The sequence below is a fragment of the Drosophila navojoa genome, chromosome X (genome assembly GCF_054131105.1).
Source record: "Drosophila navojoa isolate 15081-1374.11 chromosome X, UAZ_NAV_1.0, whole genome shotgun sequence".
Taxonomy (NCBI): Eukaryota; Metazoa; Arthropoda; class Insecta; order Diptera; family Drosophilidae; genus Drosophila; species Drosophila navojoa.
The window spans coordinates 20,776,635-20,803,697 of NC_142895.1; the positions used below are offsets into that span (position 1 = coordinate 20,776,635).

The window sequence follows — 27,063 nt, forward strand, 5'->3', positions numbered from 1 at the left end:
CTATACCCTAGACCACATGGGCTCTATAGTGTATTGCTGCGTCGACTTTGTCTCGCATTTACGTTTGTCATTCGCCCTGCTCCTTCTGAAGTTGGTAATTTAATTGAGCTTGCGGTCAAACGTTGGGAATCATGGCAAAATTACTTGATTCTAATTTGATTTGCCTAGACAACAAGCAAAGTCGAATTCGAGGCGCCGACTTCGGGTCGTTCTGTCCGTACGTCCGTCTGTCCGTCTGTCCGTCCGTCCGTCTGTCCATTCTGTTTGGGGTTTTCCATTCACTGGCTGCTCAACTGGATTAGGCCAGCAAACACTTTGCTCCAAACTTTGGTGGTGCGAGCCGTGCTGAAAGCAGAGGGGCGCGGCGGGGCGGTGCGGTTCGGGGTGGTGTGGTGCTAGGCTGAGCTGCACGGTATCAATTTGGATCCTTTTTGCAATGGCCCACCACTGAAATGGATAAATGATTGAACCCCTGCTCACACACAAACACACACACACACACGCACACAGAGCGACAGAGTTGGAGCTCGAAGCGTGAGCGTGAGTCCCCCACAATGATTACCCAAAACTAATTTGAATTTTATTGATTCAATTCGGCGTGGCTGTGTCTTAGCAGCCCATCTACCAGATATTCCAAGAGCATTCCGAATTCTTCGACTTGCGCGCCAGCTCGTCCGCCTCCACGCCTTCCCGTCTCCTGCTCAACGGGCTAGTGCGTGGCTTTTATCTGCATCTGTCCTTGATGATGTGTTGATGATTTGCCTGAGCCTAATCTGACTCGGTCCAGCCCCTCGCTGAGCCCTGCCTGGTCCTCGGACGGACCTCCTTGTGCGAAAAGGATTGACAATGCCAACGATTTTTCCGGCATTCCCGGTCATGTCCTCTTCGGCTTAGGCTCTAATACAACAAAGTGTATTTTAATATGTTAAACGCATATGGCCATTGAAATCGCATTATCCACGTTTCCCTGATTCGCTCCGGTCCAGCCTTCGCCCAGTTGGCCACCCCCTCCCCTCCTTCCTCGCTCTCAACATTTTTAACATATTGACATACCCAATTATTGGACTTAGCTCCCTCGCATGCCCAGGCCACATACCACAACAGGCTTATCCCCAAAATTGCCGACCAAAGCAGCTGACAAGCCGCACATTTGCCTCTCCACTTTGACGATGCCGGAACGAGGCAATTGCAGCTGCAGATTAATGGGATCAGAGTGGATTGCCAATGTTGGCCCAGGACACATTTCAGTTGTCGAGGCTCAAGCATCCTCATTTAATGCGATCAAGTGTTTCCCAGGGTATCTTGGTGTGAGCAGACATCGCTCTCTCTCTCTCTCTCTCTCTCTCTCTCTCTCTCTGCGCATTTGTAGTTGGGCAGGCACACTACCTGAGCAAGCAGCACTGCTCAGCGATGGCGCTTGGACTCATTCTCTAGCCCGAGCAACCTGGCATGGCTATTTATATGGGGAGGTGAGGTTGATGTCTGCGTGACAAAAGTTCCGTTCACTTCATGTCTTTTTCTACGTCAATTTGATTCTAGTTCTCCCTTTCTATCTGTGCTTTTGCATCTGTCCTTGTCACTGTGTCTATTCTTTTCTATCTTCGATTTCTTTATCATCACCTCTCTATTATTTTGTGTTTTCTCTTGACCTCTTGATCTTTTTCTTTGTCTAATTCTCTCTGATCTGTCCCTCTGCAAATCACTTAGCTCACTTGCTCTACCTTTCTGGTTCTACGCTTCTCTGTCTGTCTCTTACTCTCTCACTCTCTCTCTCTCTCTATATATATATTGATCTTTTTTACTCTCTCTCTCCTCCAACATATTTATTTTTGTTACTCTATCTCTTTTCCACATATTCCTACTTGTTCGGTTTCCCTATCTATCTCTCTCTCTATTTCTCCCATTTTCGCATTCTGTTCTCTCTCTCTTTCTCTCTCTATCTCTCTCTCCCATTTTTACTTTCTATTCTCTCTCTCTCTCTCTACCTCTCTCTCCCATTTTTACTTTCTATTCTCTCTCTCTCTCTCTTTCTCTCAGTATATTTCGTTCTTTTACTCGATATCTCCAAATCTCTCGCTCTCCCCTTCTTTATCTCTCTCAAATTCTGTCTTCCAATCGCTCAGTCTTTCTATCTCTCTCTCTCTCTCTCTCTCTCCCTCTCTCTCTCTCTCTCTATCCACTCTATGTGCCTCTGCTTTACTAGGTAATTCCAATTGGAGGCCTGCTTTATGTCCTGCGCTAGGTGCAAGCGACAGTTGACAGTTTGCACTGCGGCGCGTTCGTGTTGAATAAACAATATTTTCTGTGCGCCGCTGATGAATGTTGACGGTGCACGGCTGTGTAATTATTCAGAGGCACATTGGATTGCATAATTTTGGGCGCCATGCGTAGGTGCCTAGGTGTGCCTTGTGTCTACACACGACCAACATCCATGTGTGTGTGTGTGTGTGTGTGTGTGTAGATTGAAGTGATAAAGATTTGGCAAATAGACCAGCTGTGTGTATGTGTGTATGTGTGTTTGTGTGTCGCAAACATCATCTACACGAATAATTAAACCCGAAAAATGAAACTTGATTAATTTAATATTTACCAAGAGCTGCTCTCTCTCTCTTTCTCACTCGCTCTTTCTCTTTCACTATGTGTCTCATGTGCTAGTGTCGTCTCTTTCTAAGCAAGGAAACGTGCTTCAACACTCGCCAAACCTTGTCTGTGTGTGTGTGTGTGTTTGTGTGTGTGTATGAATTTCAATGTTTGTTTAGCTAATAAATTTTCGGGCTAAAGTAATCAAATAATTGCCAAATGTACGAAAAACACAAGAGCATAAGAATATGGCTTGTTTTATTGCCATTTTATTTCGCAAAATTTACGAGCGACCAAGAGTTTCGGTAGCCTTTTATATGGTACCAATGAAAGCAGCAACAACAGCAACAACAACAGCAACAGCAATGCCAATAACAATAATAACAATAGCAACAACAACAACAACAGCAATAACAGGCAACTTGGAACTCGGAAGTTAAAGCATAATAAAGTACTACTAGTTGGAGTTGGGCAAGAGGAAGCAGAGGAGCATCATAAGCCAAACTCAAGCCCCGAGTCATGTAACCGTATATTGATGACGATGTTCCACTAATGATGCCGCTTGACTTGACAAATCGCGACTGGGACAGAAATAGAGAAATGAGCTCGAACGGCTGAACAATTAACTTTGGAATTTGCCCCCCAAAGTTGTTGCGTATCAGCTTCGAAGGAGAAAGCAGAAGGCTTAAAAATTACTTGAAATGAGTTAAAGTAAATTCAAGTGTGGAGGTAACTTAAAGATATATATAGAGAGAGAGATAGAAAGAGAGAGATGGAGAGAGATGGAGAGAGAGAGACAGAGAAAGGCAGAGAGAGAGGGAGATTTTAATATGACATATGAGCTAATTACTTTATACAATAGTAGACATTCATATAAAGAATAACTTTTAGTTGAGCAGATGTGCTATAACGACATAGATGTTACCTAGAGTGTAACTCGGAATTTGAAAAATCATATAAAATATATACATATATATAATACATTCGCGCTGCCTGATATACGCTTTATACCTTATATAGATTTTATATTTGTTATACCTTATAAACATAATATATACACATAGATTGTGTGTATACCATCCTTACCTTATATACCCTTTAACTTGTAGACTTGATATACTTATATACCTTCTATACCTCATTAGCCTAGGGTATGCCTAGGGTATTTCTACAGCCTCAGCTTGCAGTTGAATAAAGTCAATTCCCATTGGTCGAATTATTGAGCTATAAAGTGCTCAATTGCTGTTAGGGGTCACTCCGCCCCTCAGTCCACGCCTCCGATCGTTTTATAGTTTATCCCTTTTATGGCCGAGTCATAATGACAATGGCCATCAAAATTAAGCCTCAGGTACGCGACAGCACTTACTTCTCGGTCTCTTAGCTGGACATCCTTTCGGTCCACAATTGCTTCGCTCTCAGTGTGTTGTATAGAAGCCTATCTATAGCTCTCTATATCTGAGGTCTACTGATAGCCTAGGGCTGCTAACTTATGGGAAAAATATATATATAGATGAATATATGGTAGGGTCTACTTAGATCTTGTTCAGTAACAAATGGCAAAACAAAGTATATAAAATATAATTTTACATAAAAAGGACATACATACATAATGACATATATATTTGCCCTTCATATATACTCACATAGTATCTGTATAAAATATTTTTTCTTTTGGTTTTTTTATTAAACACCTCAAACTAAAAATTAAAAAAAAAAAAAAACAACAACAATCGCAGTCACAAAAAAAAAAAAAAAAACAAAAAAAAAAAAAAGAGGAAACAAAAAAATCAAGATGTTATATTATATATATATTGATATAGATTTTGTTAAAGTTTACACAAGAGAAATTGATTACACCGAACTATGGGCATGTGGGCGTATCTTTGGGCATGGCTCTGGTAGGGGGCGTAACATAAATAAAAGTCTATTTAAGCGTATCGCCGTTGAAATTGTGTCATGAACTCCAGCAAAAAGAAGACGCGACACAACACAATCTTATGCTTTTACATATGTACACACACACACACGCACTTGTGTATGTATATCTGTATATGTATTTGTATATACAGATAACAAAGAAAGTGAGTCTGTCGCTCGGTCGCTCGGTCGCTGGGTCGCTGAGTCAAAGGAGCGTGTCGTATCTACAATCAGTTTCAGTCTACCAAGCGCTGCCATATAAAATTGTTTTGAGCAAAAATTACAAATTCCACAACTAACGTGACAGCGCCCCAAAACACCGTACCCTCGCCACCCCTGCCCTGCCCCTGCCCTGTTTGGGCTTGGCTGGTCCAGTGGCGTTTATCGAAATACCGCTCCCGCATATTGTGCTTATACAGTGACCCCTTAGCCACGTCTCTGTCTCTGTCCCTCTGTCCTGCTGTCCGAAATGTGTACGAAATACCGCTTCTGTCCACGTTGGCCATCTTCATATATATATGTACACATATACATATATATACAGTGGAATATAGCATAGTATATGCAGCATATTCCACCTCCTGCTCGGCTCGCTTTGTGTTCTGTTTTGTGGGCGTGACCACAAATGTTTTGAGCCTCACTCAAATGCAGCTCAGAGGCAAGTGGCTCAGCATGCCAGTGTATGTGTGTGTGTGTGTGTGTGTGATTACGTAGCACATGGCCAGCGGCGGGAACAACAACAATGCAAGAAACTTAATGCCAACAGCAAAAATAATGAAAGTATTTGCTTTGCTAAGCACAAAAATATGTCAAAGTAAATTTCACTTCATTTTTTTTTTCTTCTTCCTTCCCTTCTCAATGGGCATCCTTTCACTGTGTGTGTGTGTGTGTGTGTGGGTGTGTGGGTGGGTGCAAGCGTGTTGGCACGTAGCATGTAGCGGACTTTGCCTCGCAACGAACTTAAGATGTGCCTTAAAGTTTTCAGTTTTCCCGCTAAAGCTGCGGCTGAGTGAGGGAATGGACGAAAGGAGAACTCGATTTTCTGGCAATATATCATAACTATTCACATCAATTTGATTTACATTCGAGAATTTAATGTTAGGGCAGGCCTTAAAGCAGCTCTAGCTCTGCGACTCCCATTCCATTTGCAATTCTCCTGCTCAGGTTTCCGCTCACTAAACATAATATGCATAGTAATAATAATAATAATAATCAAATGCATTTCATAGGCTTTCAACTTTGACCTTAAAACTGTCAGAGCGCAGAGAGCTAGCCCCATGGAAACTAGGGAATTATGATATATTACGATAATCGAGTATTACTCCATCGAAATCTGTTCGTCTCCCGTTGTGTGTGTGGCTAGCCCTTCCCTTCTTCTTCTTCGACTTTTTCCTGTCCTTCATCATCATCATCATCATCATCATCATCTTTGGTAATGGTTCGATGGGTAAACATGGGAATCCATCAATCAAAGCAGAGCAAAAGTGACCAACCAAACGGCAGGGAGCTGCTCTGGGGCCCAGTTGGGTGTAAGCCGAACCCTAAAACCGAAACTGAAAACAAACATGGCAAGAAGAAGAGCAAGAAATCTAAATCAATATAAACAACTTATGTTTAGGGGAAACTTTGATTTATTTTTGTTGTTGTCGCTGCGGTCCCCCATATCTTTAGCATAACGAATGCGAAATCTATTTGCATGATTAGTTGAAGCTCTTAAATTCAATATTAAAATGAAGTTTTCGTTTTTTTGTTTCCTCTTCTATTTGCAGTGCGAATCAACGAGGCTGTTATCGATAACGATTAGTGCGATAGACGCGCGAGTCGAGTGTGCGCGGGCAAAGTGAGCGCGAAGCGAGTGAATTTTTTGTTTGTTTTTTGTTTGGTTCATTGCTGAGGCACGCACACAACTGCAGACAGTCGGGGCGCACAGACACACGCGCGCCGTGTGTGGGTGTGTGTGCGTGTCGGATGTGTAGGCTGAACGCAGCAGCACGGCCAAACATGGATTGGACTCGGTGGCAAGACGCTAAAGCCAGAGACAGTGCTGGCAGCAGCAACATCAGCAGCAGCAGCAGCACCAACAACAACAACATCGGCGGCAACATCAACAGCAGCAGCAACGATTGCGAGCATCAGCACAGCCAGTGGCTACCCATTTGATTCGTCCAGCTTCATAGTAGGTTCAATCAGTCATACAACTAGTGCAAAACCTGTCAGCCAAACAACCAACCAACCAACCAGTCAGTCAGTCAATCAGTCAGTCAGTCAGTCAGTCAATCAGTCAGTCAGTCGATCAGTCGATTAATCGATCAGCTATTCAATATATATACATATATATATATATATTTATCAATCAGTGCACACGTCACCCACTCAATCAGTTAGTCAGACGAAGCAATCGCTAGTTACTGCGATCGATTGCCTCCCAAACCATCTTGAGCAACGCTTAGAACGAGTCATACAACAACAACAACAACAGCAACTACAACAAAACTGTAAATAAATCGAAAAGTCATTACAACCAATAGATATATAACATCTATCTATCTATCTATCTATACACATATATATATATATACATACATATATATATACACATATAGATATATGTATATGTATATGTCTATGTGTATGTATATGTATATGTATATACATATATATATATATATGAAGTGCAGTGCTAAATGAACTTATCCGAGTGCCGGGCCAGAGAAAAACAAAACAATATTGGAGTGGATAGAGGAGACGGGCACGGAGAGGGCGGCGTTAGCTGCGGTTTTGTTGCCCCAGTGGAAGAGCCAATAGCTTGCAACACTGCCACAGCCAACAAGCAACAAGCAACAGTAACAGCAGCACCAACAATAACAACAACAGTAACAACAACAACAACAATTCTATAAGAACAAGAACCGCCTCAACACTGCCAATGCCCTCATTGCCATCATAATTAATCAACAACGTCATCATCGTTTGTTTAGATTTGACACAAGTGAGTTTAGAACAACTATCCAACATGCATGCTCATACAATTTACTAATTATAAGCACACAATATATGAAACATTATCAATTACAATATGCACAAATCTATCTATCTCTCTCTCTCTCTCTCTCTTTGTCTCTCGAATGAACTGAAGTTTGCATCTTTGAGCCGATTCGATTCTTGTAAAATATGCATCAATTCGCCCAACATACTAGACTAGCGAGTCTAGCTGACCAATAGTTATCGATATCCACACTTATCGATTACTTGACATTCTAGAAACTCTCAATGTGTCACACATACAACTTAGGTCTTGAGAAGAAATCAACATCGAGATTTCATAAACGTCTGTAAAATATAAATTACAATTTCAGCTCATCTTTATCTTAGATAATTCTTATAGCCAATTCTGATTGTAAACAACATATGTATATATGTATAGTTTGTCATTAATGTACGTTACATGGAATCTGTTCATTTTTACGAGTTCCGCATTGAGCTTAGGTCTGAATTTGTAGCAAGAAGCAAAGGAAGTTAACTATTGCCCTGCTTAACTTGATATTGAAGTTATTTCTTGAAGATCATCAGGCCTTGCCCGCTAGGTGGCGTTGTATGCTGTCTCATGTAGCTCAAATAATATAATTATCTTAATATATTTTAGCGGGTATTTGAGAAATTGTCCGAATTTATTCCGTCTAAACTATTTCTGTAACTTAAGTTTGAATATTTAGCTTGAAAGTGATTTCACTGTCGCTTTAACAAATTTCTAATCATTTTTGGTTAAAAGAATTTATCTTGTGGCTTATGTCCGAATTGTCGACTGTTAGAAAAAAGAATATAAATAAAGTTGAATTAATTTTTGATGAAAGGAATTTTGTTTGAAATTTTCATTTCAATTTTAGACTAAAAAAAAAAAAAAATAAAAGAAAATAACAAGAAATATACATCAATTTAATAAAAATAAATTTAAAAAAAAGGAGAGTTCATATTAATCCGTAAATAATTTTTTTTTTAATTATATGAAGGCAGATTATTTTTTTTTAATCAGTAGCTGATCAAAGGGGGCACGTATGTATTAATTCATTAGATGAAGTCTAATATTAAATTGGATAAAATTAAATAAATTATTTAAAAAACTGTTAGACAATTGATTCTCAAATTGAATCAAGTCCAGCTCAATTTATTGAAAAATTTTTATATTTTTTATTGAAAAATATATTTAAAATGAGAAAGAAAAAGAGTTCAAAAAAGTCCAATCTGAAGCTGATCAAAGTGAAGATTTATTTAATGATTAAATGATATATTTTATATAGTTATTCAGCCAGTTGGTGTTTTGCTATATTATAGGGTTTACCCATAATTTACGATATCTCTCTCATTCTCTCTCTCCTCTCTCTGCTCTGCTCAGCTCAGTCTACATTTATATCATAGTTTGTAAATGTATATATGTATATATTAATATTTAGTGGGTTTATAGTCCATTCAGATGCAGCTCAGCGTATGTGGTGGTAAATATATGTATATGCCTCTACATGCACACGCACACACATAAATACACACACACACACACACTTGCATTGAGTTTTGAGCTCAATTCATTACGTAATCTTGTAGACGAACAAGCAGTGCTCAATTGAGAGGATAGCTGCATACTCTGCCACCGACCACGCCCCCTCCACATCGGCGGCGTCGTCTGGGCACTCGAAGCACTCGTTGTGCCGCATTCATTGCAGTGTATTGATTGCACTTAGAGAGCATTTTGTACATTTTTGTAAATAGCGTCCGTAGCTCGACACCAATGTTATCCCCCCTCCACCTCCACCTCCGTTCCTTGCCCCTTTGCCCTAGGCACTGTTTGTCCAGTTGCTCCCGAGCGCAATCGGACAAAGCGAATCTCATGCAAATCATATGCAAAGCAGGAGCCACGAGACGAGACGTCGGGGTCGCCGCGGCCATTTGTCGGGCGATAAGTAATTTGTACAAACATTTGCGCAAACAAAACGCAGGCGGTCACTAGTCACCAGCCACGAATTGCTCGTGAAGGTGTGTAGTGGGAGTTGCAGTCACAGCTGAAGTTGGAGTTGGAGCTGGAGCTGGAGTCGGCGGTCGCGTGACCGACAAGTTTTACACACTTGGCAACGTAATTGCTTATAAAACGTCGCCGTGCCGCAAAAGAGTGCCGATAACAGACCCAAACCGTTTATAACAATTATACGAGCCAAGCAGCCATTTGGGACCTGGCCGGACTGAGCCGGGCTGGGCTGGGCTGGGCTGGGCAGGGGTTGACTGCGTGCACGCTTTGCCAGCACTTGACCAATTAGGCGACGGGCGTGAGTGTGAAAAGGGCTGTCGAGCTGGTGGGCTGGCGATTCGGCTGCCCCGGCTCCAGCAGCTCAAGCAGCTCTCCCGGCTCCCCGCGGCGGGGAGTGGGAGCGGGCATTGGCTAAATGTATAAGCCCGATACGTTAACGAGGCGCGGCAGTCTGAGATCCCTGCGCAGCGCACCGCTGCTCAGTACGGTGCTGGAGAGCACGCTCTCGCTGACCCGCATCCATCCGATTGCTTCGCTGGAGCTACCCGGCCTCGACTATGCCGTACAATCGCAGTCAGCCATTGGCGCCTTCCATCATCGTGAGCTAGGCACCTCCCTGCGCAGCGGTATCGCGGCTATCACAGCGGCCAGCGCCAGTGCCGCCGGTGGCATCTCTCAATCCCAGAGCGCACTGCTCGGACGATACGGTCCGAACGCCTCCATACGCAACAACGAACGAAAGATTGTTCAGCCGAAACGGTACGTCAAACTCTACCCAACCACCACCACCTCTCGCCCTACCAGCATCGCTATCTCTCTTTCAGATCTATAAATCATTCCCTCTCCCTCTCCCTCTCTCTCTCGCTCACTCTCTCCGCCCTCCAAAAGCAACGGCTTCCACATAGTCTGTTCAGCATGTGTGTGTAAGTAAAGAGAAGTGTTGCCAAGCTGTAGCATGCATGACGGTGTCTTGTATATCTACACATAAACTGATATTATAATAAATATTTAGTAATACGAATATATCTGAAATATATCTGAAATGTGAATATATAAATGAGAATATTTTATGCAATTGCAGCAAAGGTCTGGCTCTCGATTAATAATCATATCACTTCATTTTAGTTTATAAGAAAAATGATCGATTTTCATCGAAATTAATCGATCAAGGAACATATCGATGTTTCATCTTTAAATATATATGAACTTTAATTTTAAATGCTAATAAGAAGCTATCAAACATGCTGTAATTTAGTCGTTAAATATTGAGTGATTAACTATAGTTAAACAAGTACAGTTTGAGCCGATTTCACACGCCCCCAATGGACGTAGATTTAACAATCATAACTCCTTCAGCTTGTGTTCCCAATGGGAATATACACTAAAAATTTCAAATCCGTAGCAATTTAACAAACCTGTTCTCGTTTATAGATATGAAAATGGAATATTTCAATTTGAGGATCGCAAAAATCTTGTAACCCTATAATTCCAGGATATACAGGAGTAAATAATCTTAATTTCAAGTCTGTAGTCTTTCCGATAATTCATTCGGTCAGACGAACGCGCAAGGCGGACGTTGTAGAAAACCAATATACTCATTTCCGGTTTGGGAATGAGTATAAAAACGAGTTTCGATAAATTCTTTGCTCTGATTCGGTTTCTGGTAAAAATATACGCTAGCATATATATAAAAGAATACATTTTTTTTTCATATATTTTTATATTTTTTTATATTTATATATTTTTATATACATATATTCATTTTGTTCTCCATAAAAAAGATTTGTTTTGACACTTTTAAGGGGTTTGTTTATGATGCCATAAAGTCGCATTAGCCTTGTCGAGTGGCTTGGGCCGTTTTGTATTACAGAGGCAAACGCCTTGTGGCTAGGAGCCTTTTGGGAGGCAGCCCACACGGCGACCAGCCCATGGCAGGCCCTGGCCCAACCAACCGCAGACCGCTGCAGGGCAGGCTGCATTAAGCGCGGGCGTATGTCTTACGAGATGCTCGCTCTGGCGAGGCCGCGGGTCAAATGTGTGGGAAATAGGTGGTCAGGCCTGAGCTGAGCCACCATTTGTGCTGCTCGCTTAACTCCAATTGGGCTCTTGACTGGCCGCATTATGAGCAGCCCATAGCTCGCAGCTAATAGCCGCCAGCTGAGCGACGCTGCTGATGGCGCAGCTCTGAAGGCAGCTAGAAAATGGGGAGGCCCCCATGGATAAAGTCTACACAGATCCGCAAACAGATTCTGTGAATGGAGCAGGGATTGTAACTAGTTCAATTCGATCTACCGATCTAGGTAGAAATAAGTCAGCTACAAAGTCGTAGCACATGGGAGATTGTTTGCTTAGCAAGAGCATGGAAGAGTGGGATGAGTATTACTAGAGAGGTAAAATGAAACTACTCCACATTTGCCGAATTCGAGAATTGCACTGAACTTTTCTAATATAAGAATCTTAAAATCGTTTTTGGGCTCACTTTAGTATTGCCTATTTAAGTATTTGGCAGCTTCAGGCTAGAGCAGGGTCATGCTTCATGCTAGTCTTCAGGAAAACCTTTTCCATTTTCTTTTTATTTGTTGGAGTAGAGGCGTCGGGCGTTGCAATGCGGGATGGTAGCTCTGCAGCTCGGATAAATTGTATTATAAGTGTCAATACCAGGAGAGGCAATGAACAAGAGGGTGTCAAGCACAGAAAACCAGTAAGAGAACTGGTGTTGGAGTTATGTTATTAACAGAATGCTGTTAATAGCATAACATGAAATGCTGCAGGAGGAACAATTCTTGTTTATGGGAACTGGCATTAACATTATTTAAAATATTTTACTAAGCAAATGTTATGCTGGAAACTTAATTAAGCATTTAAATTCTGTTTTTTTTTTTTTTTTAGATTTTTATTTTGCAATTGTTATGATAAAATTAACAAATTATAACTATTGCATTATTAAATTTATTAATTTATTTTTAATAAAATATTATAACAAAATATTTCTGCTGCTTTGGAAGGAGCTTAATCTGAATTAAAATTAACCAATTGAAATTGTCTCGTATATATAAGACTACAGAGAATTTCACAAGAGAATAAATACGTGAGGAAATAAAACAGATTTGATAAGGATAAAGCCTATTGGACTATTTCGGTCAAGCCAGTATCAAGCACAGCATCAGGCGGAATGAGAATACATATTGGCTTCAGAAAAACAACTATTAAGTTGTCTCACTATAGCATATGGGATTGATAAAGAACGCAGTTATCAGTGACTTATTTTTAAGTTTCTCTTAATTTAATAATAATTCGAATCTCTACAAAATAAATAAATAAATTTGATAAGCTTTAAGTAATACTACAATCAAGTAAGCAGGTCTCTCGGGTGGATATTGATTACTATCCCCAGTCGGATGAAGGTCTTGGGTCTCTCGGCATCGAAACAATCCTCTCTATTTAAAGTGCGAGCAAATATATTTATATCGTAATATTGATGGAGCTTTCGGAACAGGGTAACAGTTGTAAGACTCGTTAATGTTAATGCGTCAAGTGGGGGGCTGGGGCAGAGCCAATTCTCAATTAAATTTATAATTCAATTTATTGGCGCCCTTTCGGTCTGAGCCGAGCGCCTTTTGTCTTTGCCTTTTACTGGGGCTTAGTGTTTATTTTTTTCTTATTTTTATTTGAGCTTTGTCGACTTTGATTTATTTAACAAGCAAAAGCCGCCAAAATATAAAAAGCCACAAGAGAAAAGTTTGTCGCCTCGTCGTCGTCTGTCGGCTGTCGCTTGGGGTTGATTTTTGGGGCTGCTTTTCGGGGCTGGGCTCTGTTTGGGTCACACTGAATAGTAGCGAGAGAGAGAGAGAGAGAGGGCGGGAGGCAGAGTCTTGTGGGCTGGGCTTTATCCTTTATTTTTGGCTTTGCATATGGCAATAATTCAATTATGCACAACAAGGCCGCAAAATAATTGGGCGCCGCAGTCTAGACCCTGATGGGGATGCTGTTGCCGAAACCGAAATCACTTAAAAAAGCCGCAAAAACTTCTGGCTTTGTTAATTCGTTAATTAAATTGGCCTGGCTGGCGCTCGATGGCAGCCTGTGAACAGAAATTCAACTTTAAGGATTACGCAATGGAGGCCACCCAGCCGCCCAACCACTGCCCCACCCACCCCATTGATGACATTGGCTGGCAGCAATCTTTGCTTATCAAAGGCAAACAAGAACGTCCACGACGACAACTCATTTAAGCCATGGCCCCACACACGCCCACCACACGCCTCCCACACGCCCACCCAGCGCCCCTTGCCGCCACCTGCCCCAAGCGCAGGCCCTTAATTAGCATAGAATATGTTTTAAAAAGCCACTTGAGCTAAACATTCAAAACACCTACACGGCTCTGCCACGCCCGCCCCGCCCCCTGACCGAGTGCTGCTGCGACCTTAGACGCTTGCGGCTAAGACACTGCGTGGAGACGGCGTGGCACAGTTATGCAAGTTTGGCAGCGCCCAGCTGGAGTATAAGCCTTTTCGCCAGCCGCTTGACAGAGCCGAAAGCCACGGACCCCGAGGGGGGAAAGGGGATATGATATTCATTCAAGAAGAGATCAGAAAAGAGAGCAGAATGTGAAGGAGGTGAATAAACAAGGCTAAAAGTAATTAAATATGATAGTAATAAAATAATAATTATAATTATATTAATAATATTAAAAATACTAAATAAAACGAAAATTAAATATAAATAAAATAATAATAATAAAAACCTGCAAATTCAGCTCGAAAACTCATTCAGACATCATAGAAAGAGCATTTGATAGTCAGCTTGAACAGTTTTAGCTTTTTTAAGCTTTCTTTTTAGCTTTATTTTTTTTGCTGGCAGCACATAGCGCAGTCGACGCTGCGTCGGCAGCACATGATGCTCAAGTGTTGGGATAAGTATTTCCGCTCTTCAGACGTAACGCTAAAAAATGTGCCCACACACACACACACATACTCATACACACACACACATACGCCCACTAAAGCTGCGGCGCAAGACTAGCTGGGTGGCTGGGTAGGCGGAGGCGTGGTCGTGGTGTATGAGGAAGCACAAATGAAATTGTGACGTTGCTGCCACGCCCATATCAACAGTGCTGCCCGCCCGGCTGCCATTCAAAAGTAATTTAGCGTTTCAAAAACATTTTTCTGCCTGACTTTTAAAAAGTTTTGCATAATGCGCCCGTCTCGCGTTTTACTGCACGAGTATGCGTGTGCGTGCGTGTGTGTGTGTGTGTGCGTGTGTGAGTGGGCGTGCCAACACTCACCTGCTTAATGTGGCCACGTTTCGTCGCCTGTCTGATTCGGCTGATTGTATTATAGCACCTACTAAACAGACTGAATGGCAAAGCCTCGCACCATTCTTTTTTTTTCTCTTCTTCTTCTTCTTCTTCTTTATTTTTTGTATATTGACTTTGACGTTTCACGGACGACTGTCAACAGGCCTGATCAAGGAAGTGTACGCGCACATAGTCTATTGTGTGTGTGTGTGTGTGTGTTGATGTGGGCACCCCCATTGCCTACGAAAATCGGTTTCAGTAATCTGTTCGCACTTCAAGTCTATAATCAAAATGTTTGCAAAAAATCTCAATGAGCATTGAGCGCTTCCCGTTTAGAATACCTCTTGAACATGGATATGAGAGCAGCGGGTATATTGGCTGTGCATTTATGTGGGAAGTGACTTAAGCTCAGATTAGTTTGATTTAAGATCAATTTGATTATTCATAATATTATTTTATTCCATCTTAATACAGGGTATTTGCAAGTCTTCCCTTCTTCAGTTATGGTAAATTACGATTCATAGTATTATACATACATTGAAGACTCAAGTCAACTTGGTTTTGAATCTGCTTGCGGCTATTATAATAATCATTATTATTTTTCTAAGGGATATCTTCGTACAGGGTATCTGTTAGTCCTTCATTTTGTCTTCATTCCTTCACTTAAGACTTTTCATGACTTGGCTTGCATTCAATATACACTTCAGGCTTATATTATTCTAAACAGTATATCGCATAGTACAGGGTATCTTAAGGTCCTGCCTGTCCATCGATGGGCAGACGCCATTGCGTTCTATTCATAGTTATGTTCCTAGTTCAGTTTCATAGCTTAGGCACATGTATTATACCGAAAATTGTATCACATAACGTACTACAGGGTATCCTTAGGTCTATCAACTTGGCTCTTAATATAATTACTATTCAAGTGTTATTCTAAGAGCTCTAAAGGATGTTTGCGTACAGGGTATCTGCAAGTCCTGCCCATTATATACTATACAATGCTCCTTTGTCGTTGGACTCTACTCATAATAGGAAATATACATTTTAGGCTCTGAGCAGCAGTCGTATGCCACACCTATATATACCCACGTCTATTACAGGATATCACTTAGTTCTTTCTTAGAACTTTCTTTCTCTCTCCCTCTCTCTCTCTCTCTCAGTTGACATCGCTGCAGACAGTCTTTCCGTAAGGCGCAGCTCATGTATGCGACGTTTTTGTTGGCCTACTCAAACACTTGGAAAATGGGCTTATGCTTTGGTTAATTATCTCGGAAGGTCTTAAAATTTTTCCGCTAAGCGTTCATAACTTTTTAAGAGCCGCAAAAAAAGCAAAAAAAAAAAAGCAAAAATAAAGCACAAAAATTAGTAGACGAGAAAGAAAAACAAAAAGATATCCCTTGCAATTTGTTTAGCGCACTTTTAACTGAGTTAATTAACAAAAAACAAGAAGAAGAAGGAGAAGGAGAGAAAATAAAATGAAAAGCGCTTTGCCAGTTGTGCACATAATTTCGCTTTGAGCCTGGCCAACTAAATGGTTTTTATTCTGGTTTTGCTCGCATTTTTTGGGGGCGTGCGCTCGTAATTGGTTTAGGCCAATGTAAATATTTACTGGCCAACAGGCAAGAAGAAGAAGACAACAGGCCTTACAAGTGTATGAAATGTAATTCCTTAATATTACCCCCCTACCCAGCCCCACTCATCAATCCAGTCAAAAGAGCGTCGACCCATCAATAATCTATTTCTGTCGTTTTTTAATTTGCACTCGTAATCCCCCCTGCCTCCCTCCCCCCCCCCCCCCCTCACAGAATGTCTACTAATTATGCCGACCATGGCTATGGGCATCGTTATTGGTGTCATCTAGTCATTATTTAATATAAACCCACTTTGATAAATTATTTCCGTTGTGCGGAACGTGACGAGAGTTGTCAGCGTTTAGCCAGACCGCGGGGCTACTTTGATTTGTGGCCACGTTGTTGGCTTAAAGGGCCCGCGGCGAATGTTGTGAGAGCCGCCGCTCTGAGTGCCGAGTGCTGAGTGCAGACGAATTGAGATAAGTGAAGATGAGACGCGTCTCGACTCGTCTCGACTCGTCGCGCGTTTATTTGAGCAATTAATCAATTTAGCCGGCACTGGGCGCTGTTTGTTGAATAAGTGATAAAGATTTATCACTCGTTCACTAATCTAGCCGGCTGGCTCTTGACCCACCCTCAGCCAGCAGCCACCCACCCCCCCTCGGCACCGCTCTTGCGCCTTGGCTCGCTTCAAGCGAGCATTAAAGTTCACGGCGGCAGCTCTCAGCATTCATTGAACCCAGAGCTTTGACTTTTGCGTCTCAACGCACATGAAAAGCAATTGAAAACGCTTGCCTGCCTCCCTACCTACCTCCCCCACCTCACTCCACTGCCAAAGGTGGCAGGTGGTGCTCGCTGCAGGAGGAGAAGGGGGCGGCAGCAGAGCAAGGACCGTGGCTTTCGTATTTACTTTGACTTAATCAACGTAAACCGCGAATAAATGAAACTCTCAATGCTGTTCAGCGCGAATATTATAGAAATAAATACACACAACAACACAAACAACAACAACAGCAAATAGAGTGCGACTCGAAATTGAAACTTTAATAAAATAATCAGCTTCGACTTTAAATAAATAAATTAGGTAAGCATCGTATATAGAGCATACGACCAACACATTAAATAAATAAATATTTCGCTTTATATTAAATTAGGTGAGCAGCAAACGGTGCATCAATGTTGCCTATGCTTGAATTTAATTATGATGTCATTCAAATTTATTTTTAATAAATATTTATTTGAATAAAGTTGCAAAAGGGGTGTTGCTTGAGGGACTATTTTAAATATTCATGAAAGGGCAAATTGAATTAAATGCAGTAAATTCATGAATCAGCAAATTATTTTTTTAATTCCTTGAAATAATTTTATAAATTATATATTTGTACTCAAATATTATTTTATATATTTTGAATGTATTTTTATGTAAATTGTTTCTGTGTGTAATTATCATTTTACATATTTAATTTTTTTTTTAGATTTTATTATATTATATTATTATTATTTTACACACATGGCAAATATTTAATATATTCAATATTGCTTATTAATAATTTTAATGCAAAATATATATTTTTTTATTTTTTATAAAAATTATTTTTCATTAAAATATGGAATATATTGAATACTTTTTATGTATATCTTTATTTTTATAAATTTATAAATTAATTCATTATTAATTGTTATAAATTAATTATTAATTGTTATTATTTCATAAATTAAATAAATAAATCTTGAATACTCTTTATGTATATAAAAATAAATTAATTAATAATTTTTATTATTTCATAAATTAAATACTTTTTTCCCAAAATTTAATATATTGAATTAATATTATTTGTTATATATAAAATATATTTAACTATTATATTTGTCGTTTATTGAATACTTTTTATTCATACATATTTAATGTATCGAACTTTTATTTTATGTTGAGTATTTTTTTTACTATTCAATTTAATATACTAAATTATTCAAAGCAATTAGGTCAACTCTTTACTAATTCACGTACACACATATTATATTCAATAAATATTTAATTCAATATTTAACATTTCATTCAAATGTTTAATGGCAACAAAATGTAAATACATTAAACAAAATATTTGTATTGAAATTACATTTGCTTCAACTGCAATGAACTAAAAATCATAATCAACAAACCTGGAGCATAATTACGTAATTACGATTTCATCATGCTGTAATTTCTAGTGAATATTTTTTTTATTTTTTTTTTTTTATTCAAATTACATTTGATTTGAGCACTTGTCAGAGTTTTACGCCTCAATGCATATAAATGATGTATTCATGCTTCGGCTTCTACTTTACCAATTTACAGCAATAATTATTTATCGATGCTTTGATTGGTTTATTAATCCGTAAGCAACATAGATATATAAATCATACGCACCGTTGCCAGCTCTGATTTAATTACTAATTTATTCGGATTATTTCGTGGCGCTTGAAAGGTTTTGCCGCAAGTGCCTTAAATTCTATAAATAAATTTATATTTTATCAGACATCAACTTTAAAAGTGGCCCTCTCTTCGAGCTCCTCGAGCTTCTCGAGCTCGACGGGCTCTTCGGGCTCTTTGGCTTTTCGACTTTTAGTCTCCTGTGATTTTTGTATATTACGCAACGTTGTGCCAACTGATGCGGCTGCCATTCGGCTGGGCGGGCTCTCTGGGTGGGGACGGGGGCTCTGCTGGCTCTGTCGGGCTTGTCGAGCCTGTGTGTTTCGACTGCGGGTGCGGGGCGGGCGCTGGTGCTGGTGCTGGTGCTGGTGCTTGGGCTGGTGCATTTTGTGGCCGGTCAATGCTCCCGAAGCATAGGCAAAATTGCATAGCAGCGTGTGAAATCAAAAGGAAGGCCAGGAAAATGTTGGAAGGGACAATCCGTACTCTCTCGCCCCCCCCTCTCTCTCTCTCTCTCAGTCATTCTCTCGCTTGCTGTGCTGATACGGATGCAAAGCCGGGCCAGCAGGACAGTGGGACACCAGGACAGCGGGACTGCCAATGGCCAGCAATGTTGATGTTTTCGTTTTAAGTCGCGGCATTTGGCATTTTGCCTTGTCAACGCGAACGTCGCTGCCTCTGCTGCTGCCTCTGCCTCTGTCGATGGCAACGCCAATGTGGATGCCAACTTTTTGGGGGTGCACTTATTAAAAATTGTGGCCCGCGGTGCGCTGCACATTTTCTTAGGTGCAAAAGTTGCACTTGGCGACTGGCCAAAAAGCGGATTGAACGCGTGGATTCGCGTGGTGCGCTGTGTGCACAGCGGGTGGGCGGCTTTTGACTGATTGAGTGGTGGTGCTGGCGGTGCTGGTGTTGCTGGCGGTGTGGCATTTGCCGCTCAGCTGTTAAGTGGAGTGTAGGCGCACGAAACGAAACACGCGAAACTTGTCGGTGCAATGTAATAAATTTGCAAAATGTCCAAGCCGACTACACGAATGGCTTACCCAATGCACACCCACGCACACACACACGCACATATAGCACAAATCTGCCCTTCGCTGAACCGGATACAGCCACTATATTTTGCAGAAAAACTTTTCTTTCTTGCATCAACTATCTCCGAGCTGCGCTGGGCAAAACACCTTTTCGAATAAGCGAATTTGTTAAAAATTTGGAAAAACTTCATTTGAATTTATAGCGAAAAGCGAATCAGCAGAAGGTCTAAGCTTATGAATATGTAATTCCATCACCTGAGTTTCTTAATGTCTATGAAATCGTATTCATGCGAGCCGAAAGCTAATTAGGCTCGTGCATTTCCTTGAAGACTCTTTCAGAATCGTTTTTAGACGGAACTACATAATCATTTACATATATTAAGCCCCATGATTTAGTTCTCAAGGCCAAACATGTCGCTCTTAAGCCTCCCAAAAAGATTTTATTTACATATGAGTTTATAAGATCTTAAGGCTCACATTTGCCATTGCCTACTTCTAGGCGCAGCTGTTGAAATGAAGACTCTATTTTATTATTGTTTTATCATTTGTAGCAAAATGTTTGTAAAAAGAAGTTTATCTACCTTCAGTCAATGGATGAGAAGGTTTCAGCAGTAGAGCCTTCTTAGCCTTCGTAAGGGGATGGAAACAGAAAATTTAATTTAAAGGCTACTCTATAGCCTTTAGAGTACTGTTATAAAAACATCGTTAGTGACTCCTATCTTTAGTTAGCCAACGGAATTACCGATAGTTTCACTGCTATAAAAGCTAATTCTTATGGTCAAACGACGAAAAATTCAACTTTTTGGTTAAAGTTTTAAAATAAATAATTCAATTTGCTATAACAACTAAAATATTGAATAAAATTTTAAAATTTGTTTACAATTACCAATAAATAAACAAATTTATATGAATTATATGTATACATATAAGTAATATTTTATTTTTTATTAAATATATAATATATTATTCATTAAATATATTTTAAAAAACTCCAGTCTTAAAAAAAAACCTATATTTCTCCTTAACTAACTCGACACAAAATATTATTGAAACTTTCTTAATTTTAATCTAAGAAAAAAAAAGTTGTAGAAGACATTCACTGAGATATATCAATCGAACTAGATCAATCGATCTATCGCAAACATAACATTATCGCTGTTACGATATTATCTATGGTCTAAAGAGCAGTAGAACATGATGCAACAATCAATTCAAAGAGATGTTTGGTAGACTGTAAATCAAAGTGCAATCTATTTAGTGCATTCTGAGCCTACTCAAACAATAAAGTTGCACATTTAAAATCAATTTTTCCCCACCGTTTTCCGGCTCTCTAACTTCATGATTTCACATCTTGAGCCCACTCAAATTAATATGTAATTAGTTGCTCACACAGACTTGAATGCCAAAGTGCATGTGTATGTCTCTCTATGTGCGTGTGTGTGTGCGTGTGTGTATTTTAGCATATAGTTCTAGCCTGCAGCCTGGCGAGCTACTTTTACTGTTTGCCTAACAAATTGAAGCGCAAATGAAATGAGCTTAAATATGCATACAATGTAAATAGAAGCGAACAACTTGGCTGCAGGGGCTCAGCTGGCAAATGTTTTGCATAGTTCATAAAAGGACCTCCCACCCAGTACGGTGTCTCGTGTCTCGCGCCCCACGTCCTCCCGGCAGTGCGCCTTATCAAGTGCCGTTGCCATTCCGCTTATCGCTAAATGCCAATCAGCAACGCAAATTTGACAAAGCGCCGAAAATCGACTTGAATCAAAAAGGAAAATCCTGACAGGCTCAGCGACAGGAGTCTGACAATCAAAATTGATGAAACATTTCTGTCGAATTCAGCAAACTGCGAATTTCAGCTTCTGGCCACAATTAAAGGCTCTCCTTAAAGCTGGCCCAAACCTGAGCTGGCTCCAGCCTGCGCCAGCTGCCTAAAGCATGCAAATTTTGTCTTCAACTTCTGGCTGCTGCTTATATCTATAAGTGTATGTCTGTGTGTGTTTGTGTGTGTGTGTGTAAATATGTTGCAAAGCAAACGCACACAAAATTCTACGCTTTGCCAGCCATCAAAGGGGAGCAAAGACAAAACGAAACGAAAACAGGCAAAAGGGATAGAAAAATTAAGAAAGCAAGCGCCCAAAACGGAAAGGAAACCAGACAAAAGTACACACGAGCTGAGTAGTGAAGCGCATATGAAAAAAAAGAGAGCACAAAAAAGAAACGAACAACAGAGTGGGAGAGAGAGAGAGAGAGAGAGGGAGAGCGAGAGAAGTGAGAGAGAAGAGCAAAAACTATGTAAGTGCAAATATTTTCTTATGCTTGTATGAAATGTAAGCATGTAAATACACACACACGCGCACACACAAGCCCATGTGTGTGTGTGTGTGTGTCAGATGGGCACAATGCACTGCAGTTGTCGACAGAGTTTCAAGGAAGAAAAACTGCAGAATAGAAATGGAGACTGACAAGTGCACGCACAAGGGCTACGTTCAAACTTTATGCTTGAATATACAAAAAATACAAAAAAAAAAATACAAAAAAACAAAAAAGTGGAAAAGGCAAATAGAAATGCAAATAAAAATCAAACTGCATAGGTAAAAAAATGTTATTGAAGAACTTATGTATTGAAGTGCCTGGAAGACTCTCGAAAGTTGAATCGAGTTGACACCTGCAACTTTTGGCTGTCCTGCTGGCGTATTAAATATATTAAGCTAAAGTCTAGAAAATATAAGGAGACTAATTTTTATGGGAGTCTCCCTATCTCTATCTCTCTCTCTCTTCCTTGCGTTATTTCAGTTTCCTTCTAGCTCTCTCCAAACAATTTATAACTTATGCCAAGTCTCTCTCATTCTATCTCTTTCTGTCAAACTTTCTCTTTCCTTTCTCTCCAAACTATTAATAATATAAGCTATGTCTATTTATTTATCTCTCTCTCTCTCTCTCTCTCTCTCTCTCTCTCAACTGCTTCTCTTTCTTCTCTTCCTCTCTCTCTCTCTCTCCCTCTCAGTCTGCCTCTCTTCAAACTATGTATATTATAAACTATGTATGAGACTTTATATATATATCTCTCTCTCTCTCTCTCTCTCTCTCTCTAACACACTCTGTCTCTCTCCAAGCAATTTATAATCTACTTTAGTATCTCACTCCCCTTTTGTCATTCCCACGCTCTCCCTTCTTCTCCTTCTATTGATACAATCAATTTCTAATCTAAGCTCTATCTTCATCTTCCTCTCTTCCTTACTCTCTCACTCTCTTTCTCTCCTTTTGCCTCTCTCCAAACAAACTATAATTTGAACTATATCTCTCCCTCTCTCTGCCTTCAACTCTTTCTCACCCTTTCTCATCCTCTCCAACTCCCCTTCTCTCTCTCTTTCTCTGCCTCTCTCACTCTTCCCCTCCCTTCTGCCTCTCTTCACACAATTGTTAATTTCAACAATGTTTTCGTAGCAGCTCAAATTATTGTTTGTTAAATGTAATATTTAGGCACTCGAGCTGAGCCAGAATAATTGAGAAAGTCTCTGCTGCCGTAATCCGACTGCCTGGTGCATATTTTGAATGTGATATGAGACGCAGTGCGTCAGAGGCAGAGGCTGGCTCAATTTGCTGGTTCGCTGCGAACTTTTTAAATATTAATAAGAAAAGAATCTAAACTTTCAATGAAGACAACGCGCACTGACTCGATTTGCATGTCTATGACTGACTGTCTCTCAGTCTGTCTCTCTCTCTCTCTGCCTCTGCTTGGCTGCCTGCGTTGTTATGTGTACGTGCGAGCATTGTGTCTGCAGGCATGTACACATCTACATATATAAATAATACTGTCTATGCATAAAAGTGGCTGCTGCCAAGTGAGTCCTTATTCTCCTGCAGTCACTGCTAACTGACTGCCGGAATGACAATCAAAGAGACAGAGAGAGAGAGAGAGAGAGAGAGAGAGGGACAGAGATAGACTTTTAAGCCAACAACTGCTACATGCCACACACACACACACTCACACACACACTCACACATACACTCACACACTCACTCACATAGATATGTTTTTGCAGTTAGTCCTCAGCATAAACCAAAGTCTGCGAGCCTTGCACTTCATTTCCATAGTCCAAGGAACAGCTGCCTGCCTGCCAGCTGGGGCGGCCCTTGTTAGCAGGCAAATTGGCTTTAAATCGATGGCAATCGCTAAGGCGAGCACGCACACATGCTTCTCGGCAATTTTCTACAATTTAATTGCATCTCTGACGAAATACATGCCACGCCCACACACAATATATCGGGGAAGCCTTACAAAAATTCATTAAAGTTTCAATTCAGGCGACAGACTCCTGCTTTTTCCCACTAATTTCGTGACTATGTGACTCTAACATTATTTACTTGCTATTGATTGATCAATCTGAAGTGACAGTTTACTTTGTTTCACTAAATCTATTAAAATTGCAGGCGTCGCACGAGGCGTATGCGTAATATGCATAGCAATTAATTTGGAAAAGACATAAACACTCTATCTACCTATCCACCTCTCTCTCTCTCTCTCTCTCTCTCTCTCTCTCTCTCTCTCTCTCTCTATCTCACACACACACATGCACATCAAGTGCTGTCAATTAAATTATTCTTGAATATTAGAGAATTTGCCAATATTGCGTATACGCAACGTTATGCAAATAAATTTAGCTTTGCCTTGACCAAAGTCTCTGCGGATATTGGCCAATATGATGTGCATAAATGCAATGCGAGTCACTGGCCCAGCCGAACCCTGCACCATGAATGGAATGAAGTATTCAGAAATTAAAAAATACGCATACGTCATGTGAGCCCTGGGAATTAGAGGCACGCAAAATTCTCGTTTCTGGTTAATCAATAAAATGGCCTTTGAAATTCAATTAGTGTGTGTGTGTGGCGCGCTGGAAATAGTAAATCTTCGGAGCATAGTTCATAAGTATTTAAGAGCCCGGCTGGGCCCAGCAGCGGCCCACTTAACGGAGCCGGGCCAGCTGCTCTTGGCCAGGTGCAAGTGTGGGCCACACTTGGCCGGGCCGGGCAAAGTGTAATTAAATATCCATTTAGTGTACATTACGTTTCCTTTGGCCGACAAACGGGGCCGAAGAACCTGCAGCTGAGCTGAGCTGAGCTGAGCCGCGCTGGGCAGACGCTGAGCCAAAGCAAACAGGCTGGAAACCCCTTAAGAGCCAGCATAAGCACCGAATGCAGCCAGCAGCTGGAGGCGAGCCTGGCCAGGAGCCGTGCGAGAGAAGTTTAAAGAGCTGCTGCTTGTGTCTAAATGAATTTAAAAGTTTCTTCACTTCAGAAAACAGCGTCCAAGCCTCTGCCTGCGCCGCTCGCCACGCCACGCTCTTCATATTTTTAGCTATGCTCCTCGCCTTCACCCTCCTTCCACTGCCCACTCATCGTTCATTTGCGGCCGCTTGAGAGTTGCCCGCGGCGGCTGGACCGTGGACCGTGGACCGTGGACCGTGGAGAGAACTGTGCTCCCAGGCGCCCGCTCGTTTATTAAAGATTATGCTTATAATGACGTCGACAATGACGACAAGCAGCTGAATGCGCGACCCAAGCGCCGGCTGACCATCCCCGTTCCTCGGCTCAGCTTCATCTTGATGATTTTCTCAAAATTTTCCTTCGTGCTTTAAGTGTTTGCAATGTGCGCGTGTGTGTGTGTGTGTGTGTGTGTGTGTGTGGTTGTGTATTACGGTCCTTTTCCTTTTAGCTATCTTGCTTATATGCTTTATGTTATTTTATTTCATGGCTCTCCCTCTCGCCTTCTCTCTGCCTCTGTTGCTCCCTCGTTCGTTTCATATTTTGTATACATATACACTCACATTTTTTTCGTTTTTTCTGCCTCGGCCCTTCGGCTCCGCCTGAGCCATTAAAGTTTATTTTCTCCTTTGTTTATCAACGCTGGACCTGGGCCTTGCGGGCGCCGATATGGCCGGCACTCGCCCCACGCTGCGTGTCACGTGATTTGTGAAACAATTTAACACTCGAAATGCCGCTTTGCAATACTTTTCAGTGTCAGCGACGGCCAACCGAGAGGCCTACAGAAAATGTCGAGAGCGAATGTATGGGAGGAGATCCTTAGAATATGTGTGTAGAAGTTCAAGAAGAAGAACTTATGTAATTCAGATACAGGTCAAGAAATTCATATCGACAGATTTAGTGTAGATTCCATCCAAAATAATCTCATATACTTTAACGACACAGTTCGCACGTTTATTGCGACGAAAATTCTGATCCCCATATGAGTAAACCTCTATGGGGTATAACAGTATTCCCTTGAGCGCCATTATAACCGGACTCTAGTTTACATGAGATTCTATTGAATATCCTTGTATTATAATAATCCATATTATATATACATATAATCTATATAATATTATATAATATATTAATATTGAATATTATATTGTTAAAAGTTTAAGAGAAGAAGAAGTTAAGGAATTTATATACAGGTTTTTACTTTCCTTTATATGCCACTGAGCTATATTCCCTATGGTATATTCTTATATACGAATGCATAGGTGTTTTTTGCCTTTCGACCTCTATTTGTTCCAGTGCAGAGAGCCACAGATCTGGAGATCAAGAAGATATTATAGCATTCAGTTACCGAATTGAGACTTCGTTTATCTGCAGATATATTATAATTATTCATAACACTTGCTGTTCATTGAACAATACATATAGGAGTATATAGGTTCCTCTAGATCCTGCAGCTGCACAATTCCTAAGAATATAAATATTTTTGTGGATCTCCTTAAGCTTTGGCTTAAATTTGAGGAATAAATAAAGAAAGCTATGAAGCTACGATACAGGTCTGCCATACTCCATTTGTAAAGTTGGTGCTCCTTCAATAATATGTAGGAATATATACTCCGATATAGTGTAGAATGAGCAGGAAATTCGCATATTGTAATATTTGAGCTAAAGCAGTTCACATTTGCTCACATTTGGGCTCTACGCATATATCATTAAAATATTCCACTAGATATGTTTCATTTGTGTTTCATTTGATATATCTACGCTGCTTTCGGGTCACATATGGCCTCAGATTTGTGACACTTGTGACTTTGTCATTGTGCAACTGGCTGTGGCGCCTTTGCGGTTAGCGGCAGCAGGAGTAGGGGCAGCAGCAGGAGCAGCAGCTCTTTGGGCTTGTCTTTGGGGCAACTGTATCTCAATCGCTCATACAATACGGCTGCCCCATGCCGCATGCCGCATGCCCCATGCCTCATGCC

General features: G+C 40.7%; 1 protein-coding gene across 7 annotated transcripts in view; it reads left to right on the top strand.

Moving 5' to 3' along the window:
* Positions 1–6,220: 6,220 nt before the first annotated feature.
* shakB (Innexin family member shaking B) overlaps positions 6,221–27,063 on the top strand; it is a 70,972-nt gene continuing 50,129 nt past the window's right edge. The window contains exons 1-2 of one of the 7 annotated variants that reach the window (XM_089264252.1): positions 6,221–6,673; positions 9,399–10,270. In XM_089264252.1, the coding sequence (XP_089120378.1) occupies positions 9,927–10,270 (344 nt within the window). In that variant the 5' untranslated portion in view covers positions 6,221–6,673; positions 9,399–9,926. Of the gene's footprint in view, positions 6,993–7,170; positions 7,487–9,398; positions 10,271–27,063 lie in introns of all 7 variants that reach the window. The other 6 variants (XM_030387992.2, XM_089264247.1, XM_089264248.1 and 3 more) reach the window with 6 other exon arrangements.